General features: G+C 41.0%; 1 protein-coding gene across 1 annotated transcript; it reads left to right on the top strand.

Annotated features, from left to right (window-relative positions):
- The first annotated feature begins 1,345 nt into the window (after window positions 1-1,345).
- Window positions 1,346-5,033, top strand: Mbl2 (mannose binding lectin 2). Its single transcript, XM_028764096.1, has 5 exons — window positions 1,346-1,435; window positions 1,860-2,138; window positions 2,703-2,819; window positions 3,679-3,747; window positions 4,475-5,033. The coding sequence occupies exons 2-5, from the start codon at window positions 1,946-1,948 to the stop codon at window positions 4,840-4,842; spliced, it is 747 nt and encodes a 248-aa protein (XP_028619929.1). The 5' UTR covers window positions 1,346-1,435; window positions 1,860-1,945; the 3' UTR covers window positions 4,843-5,033.
- The last annotated feature ends 8,363 nt before the right edge of the window (window positions 5,034-13,396 follow it).

Raw genomic sequence — 13,396 nt, 5'->3', positions numbered from 1 at the left:
AAAAAAAACCAAAAAATAAAACAAAACAAAAAAAACAACCCCCCCAAAACCCCCATAGGTTTACATAGCAATCACAGCCCAGTTACAGAGTTATTTCCTCACCAATGAAACATTCTGATAGTATACCTTTAAGCCTACACAATCTAGAGATCTATGCTAACCAATAATTTGTTCTCCATGGATTTAATTTAATCATTTTATAGAGTTTTACAATTTGTAAACACTTGAAATTGAAATTCTTTTATTTAATATAGAACCCATGAGTTATGTCCTTCTTTGAATAAGTAAGTAATTTATTACTTTTCTTAGAGTGACATATCAACTTCTCATTCCCAGATGAAGGAAGATTGTGCTGTTTTTAGCATTTTGGGCCACAAAACTAAAGCTTCCAACTATATGGCGCACATAGAGAATATTACTTTACTTCAAAAAAGAACGAACTCATGTGACAGATGACACTGGAAGACAGCATCCCCAAAATAATGAACCAGACCAGTATGATAATTATTGCATGATTCCAACAACATGTTCCGTCTCAAATATTTAACTTCTTAGAGACAGAAAATGGAATGACAACTATCAGTGGTGGTAAGGAGGGGTGAATTGGGTAGTTATTATTTAATGTGTAGAATTTTAGTTTGGGATGATGAAGTATTGTTGGAAATAGGTTCTGGCAAAAAACATAAATGTTCTTAATGACTTACACATTTAACAATGGTCAAAATGGCACGCTTTCACCATTTTGTACCAATGTGGTCTATTTTACCACAACAAAATTGGCTAACATGTAGTGCATTGTAATCAATACAAACAAACAGCCTAAGAGAAGAGGACCAGGTAGCACTATTTTAGATAAGATCACAGTAATTTTCTCAGAGACAGGAATCTTTGAATAGAAGAGGTAAAGCCCAGGAGAAGAGTAAAGAACCAGGATAGCCCAGTCTGACGACAATCGTGTGGAGTCTAGAACTGTTCTTATGTATGACAGCGGCAGGATCTCTGCTGTCCCTTACAGTGTTTGCATGTGCATGTGGTGAGTGTGCACGGAGCAGAAATACGCTTGGGTATGGGTATGTTTCTGTATGGTAAGCAAGGAAATTGACTTGAGTAACCACGTGAACCTACTGATTCAGGTAACTTAATCACAGGAATTAGCAAAATGGATGTCAGTTGAAGGGGAGATGGTACTTCATTAAGGTAGACAGCCATACTGTACTCTTGGAGGCCTCTGGGGAGTCATCCTAAGGAGTGTGTACTACAGTTCCAAAGAGAGTTGCTTATTAACCTGGGGTTGAAGGTCAGCTTGGATTATCTATTTAAAAATCAGGTCCAGCTCCACCCTCATTTTGAGGCATCTGTTGGAGTTCCCGGTTGAAGAGAAGCTTCCTTGCCTCCTGAATCCTTGCTGGGCCAAAGCCCTGGAATATCATTTCTGGTGAGTGGATTTGGGTTCCTATATCCAAAGTCTAGGGATTTGACTAAACTCCAGAGCTATGCCTGAGGTAAGGGGCATGCCAGGCAGAAATCATGTTGGCGGCAGATGGCGGCACACGTGTGAGATCCTTCAGAACATATTGTCTGCCTTCATTCTCAAGCCCTAAGCCATCAGACACTGGTGAGTTGGCAGTGTGAACTTGTTTGGCTCACACTGCCATGAGAGACATCTGCCTGCAGTGACACCAGAGACTTAGACACTAATGACCTTCCTCAGAAGGGCCTCTTCTGTATGCATGCTGTTAGCCTATTTTTGTTTAAATACTAACCACACAGTATGACAAGGAATGCTTAATATTTAAAATACTCAATCTGGACATCACTTTTATCATGACTAATCCATGTGTACAATGTTTATCCCCAAGTTGTAGGACAGAGGCAAGATTGACACATACATACTGAAAAGGATGAGGTCATCTTTCATGATTTTTCTTACACCAAAGTGAGGACCATGTCGCTTTTGACATCCTTCCTTCTGCTGTATGCGGCAACGGCAGTTTATGCAGAGACCTTAACTGGAGGTGCTCAAAGTACCTGCCCTGTGATTACCTGCAATCCTCCAGGCCTGAATGGCTTGCCAGGCAGAGATGGACGTGACGGTGCCAAGGGAGAAAAGGGAGAAAAGGGAGAAAAGGGAGAACCAGGTATGCTTTAAAACTGTTTTCTTTAACTGTAAAACATTTTGGTTTAAATTATGTGTGTGTGGGTGTGCACACGTGGGTGTACATATGCACATTCTCATGTGCATTTGTGGGCAGGTTATTTTGGAGATCAAAAACATAATATCCTCCTGGAGCTGAAGTTCAGGCAGCTGTGAGCTACCCATCATGGGAGCTGGGAACTGAACTTAGGTCCTCTGTGGTAGCAGCATATGCCCTTAAGCACTGAAGCATCTCTACAGCTCCTTTCTCTGACTCTATATTCTAGAGGAAGTTGACTAGAGGTACATTCCAGTAAAGTCTTATTTAGGCACATTGTACTTTCAGCAGCAACATACTGTAACTCAGAATAGATACAGTTTCAGTTCTCTGGCACTCAGGGGCTGTCACACAGAAGCGAGTGGGACTGCCTTACCTGTCCAGGACGGTGGACCTCATGCTATGCTGTCTCATGGAGCATAGGGAACTTAACCTCATCACAGGGGGTTAAACACTAGAAAAAGAGCAAAACAACAGATATTGATCTAAGTTTTGTTTGTCTTCCTTCAGGTCAAGGGCTCAGAGGCTTGCAGGGCCCTCCTGGAAAAGCAGGACCTGCAGGAACCCCAGGGAATCCTGGGTCAAAAGGAGAAGTGGGACCAAAGGGAGATCGTGGAGACAGTGTAGGTGAGGACATCAATTCAGAATGTCTGCTTTCCCAGTGCTGCAAGGCGATGCCCAGCTCAGGTTCCTGGTCAAGTTCCCTTAGCATTGTCTGGTTACTTAGAGCCTAAAGGGGTTTCTGACAATGACTATCTATATATTTGCAGTTCTTTCAGGAAATCCTGTTTTCAGATACCCTGTAAAGGGTGGGAGTCCAGATTGTAGATTCTCTTAAACAGTCTCTTTCATCTGACTTTCTGACCTCAAGGAGACAATGCTGTATGTCAATGTGGGCTCATTATATCTGTTTAACCTACTACAACTGTTTTAACATTGACAGGCATGCAAATTCTATTTCAGTTTTAAAAAACCAATCCAAAACTCTAGAGGTTAAAATCATAGTATTTATTGCCTTGCCCTCATTGGTAACTGCCTCATCCTGGGATGTAGTCTGTCCTGTGAGAATTTGCTCTTCCTGGAATATGGTCAGGCCTTCTTTGCACTGTTTTCCTTGAAGAAGATTAGATAGCTTAGAAAGGCAATTTTTCGAGGAGCTAGCCTACTAATGGCCTAATTAGATAAAGATAAAGATTAATGTAGGCCTGGCAAAACCAGATTTTTTTCTATTAAGGTATTTTAATGTGAAAAATAAAAGTCCAACTCTTCTTCTTCTTCCTCTTCTTCCTCTTCTTCCTCTTCTTCCTCTTCTTCTTCTTCTTCTTCTCCTCCTCCTCCTCCTCCTCCTCCTCCTCCTCCTCCTCCTCCTCCTCCTCCTCCTTCTCCTCCTCCTCTTCGTCCTCCTTCTCTGAAAAAGATACCACACTCCCTAAACCACAGCATAGGTCCCCTCACTCACACTGCTTTTCACTGTTTAACTTTCTAGAATTCGATTCGAGGAAAATCGATTCAGAAATTTCAGCCCTTCGATCAGAGCTGAGAGACTTGTGGGAATGTAAGTATCCTCCCTTATTCTCTGGCAGCTTAAAAGTTTGGGAATGGTGGAAGGCAGAGAGTTCACTGCATTCGTATGATTTCCTAGACCTGTAAAAACTGCTCCCATTCAGATCTCATGAGATCCTCCCAACAACCATTTGGTAGGAACAGAAGCAATTTGGGGTTAAATTATTTACTCAATTTCACAGAGCTAGTGGTAGATCCAGGTTATAAGCTGCAGAGAGTCTGATTCCCGGGCCCCAGTTCTGTAGGGTCAGATCTTGCTCACTAAAAATAGAATGTGTGCTACTTTGTAATCCTGGGATCTAGACCAGATGATGGAGCCAATTATGTTTCTTCTAGCTGTGGCCAGATAGACTCAGACATTTTTGTCTGATTGAGAGTTACCAGAATGGTAGAATTAGAATTCCAGATAACCTGTGCTTCACAGTGCCGATTTCAATGTAAAAGATGTGCCTATTTATTCATACTAAGACTACAATACAAAACAAAACAAAAAAAAGAAGAAGAAGAAGAAGGAGAGGAAGATAACAGTTAAACTAGAACCTTAGGTAAAAAGTGCATGTTTTGATTTTTGTAAGCATTTTACCACAGGTCTCGAGCGTCAAGACATCCATTATGTTCGATGCCGTTCGAGAAAATGGAGTACGCATGGCTTCACTTGATCTTCACACAATGAGTGCTCCAGAAGGCAAGCCGGTGTCACCCACCTTTTTACATTTTAGGGGTGTTCTTCTCTCAGATTGAAAATGTTGGAGAGAAGTACTATATCAGAACTCTTGAAAATTCAAGCTTTGATCGTGTGATTGCTCTATGCTCCAAACTCCAGGGCTCTGTAGCCACTCCCAGGGATTTTGAGGAAATCAAGGCCATCGAAAATTTGGCCAAAGGTGGTGCCTATTTGGGCATAACATACGAGAGTACTGAAAACGTTTATGTGGATCTGTCAGGAAACAAAGTGGACATTTTGGGGATTTACGGGAGGCTCAAATATAAGGACAATGGGGGAAAATGTGTGGTGGTATATTCATATGACAAGTGGCAAAATGTCCTTTGCACTGATTCTTTTTCAGCAGTCTGTGAATTTTCTTAATGAGGGTGCTTGTGTCTCAGCCCTCCTCGATGCTTTAATGTATTCTATAAGTCCACAGTTTGTTCTGAAAAAAATAAAATATGCAATAATATAAACAATTCAACATTGGTTACCTAATTAAGCTGTAACACTTTTCTGAATAATGTTCTCCTGTGAAGGTGTAGAAATAAAGTATGTTTATTTTCCATTTATGACTTTTGTGTTCTACAGGGTCCCCTTTTCTCCTTGGGTAATGGCGTCACCCTGTCTAATTCCATAGTTTCTCAGCCCAGTCTCAGATATTAAAAGAGTCTACTTCAGAGATGTGCTTCCTTTCTAGTGGATATTAATCTATGGACAGAGGGTAAGTCTCAAGTGAACAGATTGATAAATTCTCTCTCTCTCTCTCTCTCTCTCTCTCTCTCTCTCTCACACACACACACACACACACACACACGTTATAGTGTCCTCCATCTATCCATCATTCATTAATTTTCTATTTGTCTGTCTATCTAATATCCATGTTGTAGGTAGAGGCACAGAACATTTCTCTGACCCTAGAAACCACTTAATCACTTCTACTTACTGTTATCAAGTATGATGAGTATGATTTTGATCTGTATCACAATAAATTAATCTCATCTCTTTATAAACTTCATATAGATAGAATTATACTGTATATACTGTTTTGTCTTATGTTGACATCTTACAGTTTTTTAAAAGATTTATTTATTTATTTAATATATATGAGTACTCCACTGCTCTCTTCAGACACACCAGAAGTGGGCATCAGACTCCATTACAGATGGTTGTGAGCCACAATGTGGTTGCTGGGAATTGAACTCAGGACCTCTGGAAGTGCAGTAGCTGATCTTAACCACTGAGCCATCTCTTCATGCAACTTCTTTCATAATTAATCACATGATAGTCATTCATGTTGTTACAGATAGCAGTAGTTTGTTCCTCTCACTGCTATAAAGAGCACCCTTATATTAAAGCTTCATAATTTCTCTTTTTTTTGCTGGCAGTGGACACAATTGAATCAGTTATAATTTTTGGTTATAATTAAGGGAAAAAACCAAAACCTCTTGGGGCTGGAAAGAGGACTCCACTGTTAAGAGCAGGTATTACTCTTGCAGAAGACCTGAGTTAAGTTCCCAGCACTGATATCAGGGAGCTTACAAACCCCTGTACCCCCAGCTACAGGGGGCCTCACAGTCTCAAGCTCCATAAACATTTGCACTCATATGTACAAACCCACACACCTACACAATGTTAAAAAGTGTAAAAATAAACCATGACAAAGAAAGCACTCATGAAGTTTCCTTTGGTAGGCACTGGTTTGCTGGCTGGTGGGTGGTGGGGAAAGCAGGCACTTGGATTCGATGAAAAGGTGCCAGACTCTGGTGATCTGTGTGTCAGGTGTAGACATTCTACATCTCAGGGAGGAGGCTGCACGTAGACTCTTTTGACTTTGGCCATTTTTATAGGTATAAAGCGTTATGGTCCAGTGCTTTTATTCTATTTCTCCAGTGTGTTCTAACCATGAAGATAGTCCACATGGTGACTACTAATTAAACATCTTTTGTGAGCTACCCATTCAAAGCTTTTGTAGTTGTTTTAATTGACCTGTACTTTTCATATTAACAGGTATTTTTTCATTCAGAATAGAAATCTCTTCTGTTTATCTGAATCATAGGCACCTTTTCAGGTTTTCACTTCTGCCATTATTGGTTTCAATGAATTTAAGAGATCAGTTGTCTATCTCTCTATCTTCTCTTTCTGTGATATGTAGAAACAGGGTTGTTTCCTTTAAAAGCTCACAGATGTTTCTGCATACATAGCCATGTAATCTGAATACAACTGCATCACCACAAGTGACTGTTGGTTTTTCTCTTGCTGAATACCACATAGCCTGGCCCATCTTTCCCATTGTCCCTAGGGGTATTGTTCCTATGATGCAAAAAGTGGAATCATAGCTCATACAGGGGAATCATAGCTCATGCTGGAAAACAGCACGGAAGGCCTTAAAAGCAGCAGCACCTGACACACACTAGCACACATTAAAGGAATCATCCGAGGAAACATACAAAGTAAGCATGTATGCAGAATACATATATATATATATATATATATATATATATATATATATATATATAATTTTCACATATATCCTCAGAGACCGATAAAATTCCTGCCTTTGACCACTCTTGTCTCCAGTTCTTTCTAAAACTAGAAAAAGAAAAAAGAAAGAAAGAGAGAAAGAGCCGGGCGGTGGTGGCGCATGCCTTTAATCCCAGCACTTGGGAGGCAGAAGCACGCGGATTTCTGAGTTCAAGGCCAGCCTGGTCTACAGAGTGAGTTCCAGGACAGCTACACAGAGAAACCCTGTCTGGAAAAACAAAAACAAAAAAACAAAAACAAAAACAAAACAAAAAAAAGAAAGAGAGAAAGAAAAAAGAAAGAGAGAGTGAGAGAGAAAGAAAGGGGATGCACAGGTTTTTAATTCCAGCTCTTGAGAGGCAGAAACAGCAGATCTCTATGAGTTTGAGGCCATCCTGGTCTACATAGTGAGTTACAAGCCAGCCAGAGATACACAGTGAGACTCTGTCTCAAAAAACAAAGATGGAAACAAAACAAAACTCATTTCCTCTCCCAAACCCCCAAAACAAAACCAAAAAAAATCAACAACCCTACCTCAACCACCACCATTACCATGACCACAACATGACCTCCACCAAAGCCTATGAAAAGATGATGGAGGAGGAAGAGGAGGAGGAGGAGGAAGAGGAGGAGGAGGAGGAGGAGGAGGAGGAGGAGGAAGAGAGGAACAAGGGGGAGGGTATGGGGGTGGGGAGGAAGAATAAAGACATTCTGGCCTTAGGGAACCACTGAGTGCTGAGCATTGTCCTATAGTGAAGCAACACCTGACTATACTCCTCATGGCAATTCCTCTAGTAAGACTTCTAGGGGTGTAGTAGTAGCATAAGTTAATACTAGTTAAAGCTCTTCATGTTTGATAGGAAACAGCTGACCCCAGTTTTATGAGTAGTTCCCAGGACTTGTAAAAGACTCAAGAATCAGAGTCACACTTGGGAAGTCCAAAAGTCTGACTCCTAAACTAGTAGTTTTACTTCATTCTGTCCTCCATGTCAGAGGTCATTTTTTACAATAGTCAATACTTGCCAGTAACACAGCTGACATTGTACCTTTATCAGGATTCTAGGCAAAGGGAGGCAGAAAGTCAATCCAAAATCAAATTCAGCAGTAGGATGAGAGAGTTTTGGAACCTGTACCTATATAGTACCATGTTTAAATCCAGTGTTCTCAAGTGCTCCAGACAAAAAGAGGTTATAAATATAAAACAAATGAAGTGGGATAGGATAGGATAGGATAGGATAGGACAGGACAGGACAGGACAGGACAGGACAGGACAGGACAGGACAGGACAGGATAGGATAGGATATAAACCTCCTTTGGAACCTTCCTCTAAAGTTGTGGTTCCATCTGGTTGTTAGGATAATAAGGATGAGAACTAAGTAGATTCCCCACGTTGTTGCTTGGCAGTTAGATGAGCTTGGGTTTTGCTTAGCAATGGAATGACTGGGAATGGAATCACTGGGCTAGATTTCTAATGCCACATAGAATGATGGACTTTGATGCAGAGAAAAATTGGTGCAGTTGCTTTCTCCTATTAGTATTTGGCTCACTCCTGGCTGGAGCCAGATTCCAATAGCTCGTAGACTTCCTAGGCATGCAAGCCTTGAGCCCTTCATCTTGTAACTGTCCCTCTTGGTTAGTATAGCTTTACTTTTCTTCTACTCGCGAAGGTAGCAAGATTGACCACAGTCATTCTTTTCCAACTTATAATTCTATTTTGAAATTCTCTTCTTTTAAAACATTAAGTGGGTAGAGCCTCAATCATGTTTACATTCTACATTCTATCTCCTTCTTGCTTGAGCTTGGAGAGCCAACTGTGGCTATAGACAAGTATATGATCTCCCTGTCATCTGTTACCTTTAGTATCAAGGAGTCCTGAGCCCATCCACTCATCACCCTGACTCATTTCTTCTCCATCCACTCTCATGCTCCAGGATGTGCCCTGAGACTCAGTCTACTTCTTGCGCTGTTCACCCTTCTTCCTTATCCTCTGTACTTTTGGGGGAGGATGGAGAGACAAGGTCTTTCTGCATAGTCCTGGATGGCTTGGAATTTGTTATGTAGACCAAGTTGGCCCAGACCTTGTGACTTAATGTTCATTAAACTTCACTTCTTTTCATTGTCTTTGTGTCTGGTCACCAACATCATTTCTTCTGTACTTAGGGAGGTTGTCTTGCTCAGAGGTCCTGAGGCAAAGGCTTGGTACCCAGCATGACAATGAGGAGATACTTTGGATGTAGCCACTCCCATCAGAGGTCCAGACCAGCAGGGTCATGGCTTGAATGCCTAGAAATATAATCTTAATAAATCTGCTTTTTTTCTTCCATTTCCAGCCTTGGGCTTGTTGTTACAGTGATGTGGAGCTGACTAGTTTAATCTCCACTCACTACTTCTAAACTTCCATTTCCTCTCTGGGGAAGCTACATATTCCCTATTCTTGAGCTAATTTTGCTTCAAAGTCAACACTAGTACTGAAATTACTAAAATGTTGAATGGTTGTCCTATAAACTGTCACCTGCAATGATAAATTCCTCACAGCTTTTCTCACCTTCCTAAACCTGCGACCTTTTGATACAGTTCCTCATGTTGTGATGAGCCCTCAATCATAATATTATTTTATTGCTTCTTCATAACTGTATCTTTGCTGCGAAAAGGTCAGTCAACTTCCAAAGGGGTTTTGACCCACAGGTTGAGAACTGCTAACTAATGCAACAAACACTGCCTGATAAATTGTTGCCACTGAAAAAATACCTCCTAAGTGGTTGTCACTGAGCCAACTCATTTAGCTACTGTCAGCTCCTACAGGGCCTTCGGCCTTGCTCAGTGCTGCCTCCTTCCTGCCACTCTTACCAGATATACACTTAGCTTACCCATCCACCTAGCTGCAGAACTGATTGGTCTCTGTGACCAATTAGACCACCATAGCCTCTCTGAGTGCACTGTGGATTGTTTCTGCTCACCCCGCCCCCATGTCACGGTTTGCCAGATCTGCAGTTTATGCTGGACTAGCTTGCTTCATATGCATTTATGTTACTCTCCTGAGTTGCAGCTTCTGTGACTTGTGGTTTTAAACAGGAGGCTTGAGAAATAGAGATTTTTTTTCTTATCATCATCCCTTTGATAGTGATATGAAGTTGGCGGACAAACCACATACTCTTACATAAAATAAGATTTCTAATACCATGCTGGTGTGTCTCCCAGACATGTAGTATGAAAGACGAAGTCAACAGAAATGAGATTAATCTAAGACCTGTAAATAGAATCAATATGTATTGATGCAAAGCTCATTTTGGGAAAACCTTTTTATAATGGAGTCCTACATTATAGGACTGGTTAGTTACAGTAAGTTGAAAGGTGCATGTGTGGAGTTTGGGCTTATACTCTCTAATTTTTGAAGACTCGAGACAGTGAGGTTTTAGTCTGAGTGGGGTGTAATCAGAAAGGTGAGATTCTTAACCACTGTACAGAACTGGAGAGGATTTGAAGTAATTTAGAGCTCACACTAGCTCTAGAGGGGTATGTTGACCACGTTGTGTTGTTCATCATAAACCTTTCTGTCTGTGCTTAATGTGATTCCAGACACGATTCCTAAGTGGTCTTGATTTTGTGTATGGAAATTCTGTTCTTTAATACTGTAGATACTGCTCAGTAGTAGAAAACTTACCCAGCATGGGAGAGATCCTAAATTCGACTCCCAGTGTCACCAGAATACTGATAATGGTGATAGAGGATTGCTCAATTTTTTTTTTTACTTTATTTCATATCACTTTTAATACACTTTATTTTTCAAGGAATCCAAGTTTGTATGTTTATTGGCATAGTTTATGGTCATTCAGTATAATGCTTTGACATCCAATATGGTCAGCAGTGATATCTCTTTTTAATTATTGACATTATTTTCTTCTCTCAGGCTCAAAAGGTCTAACAGACATTAATAAATATATATTGACTTGTTGCCAAAGGTTATTGGTGGAGAATTGGCAAAACCTCCAATAAAACAACAAACAAAATTAAACTCATCCCCTCCCCAAAAAAAACTGTAACAAAAATTCAGATACTTCATCAGATACACTATTTTAAAAACAACACTTACTGAATTCTTTCTTCAAAGAGTGCTTTCCATTTTGGAGCATGTTTGGAGTAAAGAATCACACAGACTATAAAGAATACAGAAGAGATGTAAGCATCTAGAACATCTGTATATTCATTTTTTTTAATCTCCACATTGTCCAGCTCTGCTCCCATGCTTGACTACATAATATTTGAAATGACTCAAACTGGAAACAATCAAGCAGGCACTTGATTGATTGTGTCCCATTTGTGGCAAAAATTTTCTTTTTTTTATTGGATATTTTATCCATTTATATTTCAGATGTTCTTCCCTTTCTCAGTCCCCCCACCCCCAGAAAGCCCTTATCCCTGCTACTTCTATGCGGATGTGCCCCCATCCATCCACCCATTCTCCTTTCCCTGCCCTTGAATTCTCCCACACTGGGGCATCCAGTCTTCACAGGATCAAGGACCTCCTCTCCTACCAATGCCTGACAAGGCCGTCCCCCACTACATATACAGCTGGAGCCATGGGTCCCTCCAAGCATGTTCCCAGGCTGGCCGTTTAGACCCTGGGAGCTCTGGTTGGTTGGTATTGTCGCTCTTCCAATGGGGCTATAAGCCCCTTCAGCTCCTTCAGTCTTCTCTCTATCTCCTGCACTGGGGACCCCATGATCAGTTCAATGGTCAGCTGCGAGCATCCGCCTCTGGCAAAGCCTCTCAGGAAACAGGTATATCAGGCTCCTGTCAGCATGTACTTCCTGGCATCCATAACCCTGCCTGCATAAGGTGACTGCACATGGGCTGGCTTTCATTAAGAGAGCAGAGATCGATCTCCTGGAGATCCAAGCTACCAGGAAATCCATTTCAAGATGCTCATGGTGTAGCAAGAAATGTATTTTAGTAAAATTATTTTTGTGATACGTTTCAAATTGCTGCTTTTCAAGGGAAACAAGTTTTTTTTTTAAAAAAAAAATTATTTATTTTATTTATGAGTACACTGTGGCTGTCTTCAGACACACCAGAAGAGGGCATTCAATCTCATTACGGATGGTTGTGAGCCACCATGTGGTTGCTGGGATTTGAACTCAGGACCTCTGGAAGAGCAGTCAGTGCTCTTAACCGCTGAGCCATCTCTCCAGCCCCTGGGAAACAAGTTTTGACAATTAAGTAATTAGTGTGTTATTCATGTTAATTCAGTCGTTATTTGTTGTGGTAAATCTCTGACCCAAATAAGACCAGTCAAGGAAAACACAACTCAATAGTTATGGATATAAACTGCACGCCTAGATTGGGCAGATTTACCATTACACTACTCTATTCCCCAGCTATGAGATCCCTTATAACTTGTGGTTTTTCCAGGCCACGTGCTTCTCCTCCATTGTCCTTCCACCTCCCGCTCCTCAGTCGACTTCTTCCTCCTTCCTCTTCCTCTCTCCTCCCCTAAGCCTTTTTCTCCACCTCCCTTTCTACTGCCCAATCACTGGCTCTAGCCTTTATTTTACAAATTTAATTGGACAGAAGGTTCACAAGAAGTCACCTGTGTACAGACTCACTCCTCCTCTGCAGCCCCTCCCAGGAAAGTGGAACTAGCATCAAAATACAAGGCTGGGGCTATCCACAACAGTTATTGGAAACAAGAAAGCTACAAATATTCCAAAACAATAAATTACTCATTTATGCCCAGAGAAAATTATTGACAGAATTTGAGAGACACTACAAAATTGTGATTGCTAAAAATAAGTCCAATAATATTTCAGATCAGGTTTTATTATGGAAAAAATTTAACATAATGTCCAAAAAATCCCCAAACAATCCATGATGAATTCACTAACTTCTACTGATACCCCCCCCCCAATTACCTCTCTCCCCGACCAAACTGAATGGCTTTTAGCCACAGTTCATATCCTATTAATCCTACCTTAAATTACATATTTCAGAACAATAACTTTTTTCTATTTGCCTTTCTTTCTTCTTCTGCACCTCTTTTTCTCCTCTTTTGTCCCTTTGAGACAATCTCTTATTCTTTAACTCAGGTTAGCTTAGAAATTACTATTAGCCCAGGTTGGTCCTAAGCATATGATTCTCCTGCTTAAGCCTTCCAAATGCTGAAACTCCTGCTGTGACCTACCATATCTGACAGAACACTTTCCTTAAGCATGACAACCAAGGGCCGAGGATGAACCTGGGCTGGCACAGTGCTTGTCTAGTGTGCATGAAGCCCTCAGTTCAATCCCAATACCACATTAACTAGGCATGAAGTGGCACACCCCCACAATTCTAGCACTTGGGAGGTGGAGGCAAGAGGGCCAGATGTTCAAAGTCATCCTTACATAGCAGGTCTGAGCCAGCTAGGGCTAGATTA

Source organism: Grammomys surdaster, unplaced genomic scaffold (assembly GCF_004785775.1).
Source record: "Grammomys surdaster isolate TR1022 unplaced genomic scaffold, NIH_TR_1.0 141, whole genome shotgun sequence".
Taxonomy (NCBI): domain Eukaryota; kingdom Metazoa; phylum Chordata; class Mammalia; order Rodentia; family Muridae; genus Grammomys; species Grammomys surdaster.
This window is presented reverse-complemented; position numbering and strand designations above follow the sequence as displayed.

Coding starts and splice junctions, on each gene's coding strand:
- Mbl2 (XM_028764096.1), top strand. CDS start 1,946: ATGTCGCTTTTGACATCCTTCCTTCTGCTGTATGCGGCAACGGCAGTT. Junction 2,139..2,702: donor GGGAGAAAAGGGAGAACCAG/GTATGCTTTAAA, acceptor GTCTTCCTTCAG/GTCAAGGGCTCAGAGGCTTG. Junction 3,748..4,474: donor GCTGAGAGACTTGTGGGAAT/GTAAGTATCCTC, acceptor TTTACATTTTAG/GGGTGTTCTTCTCTCAGATT.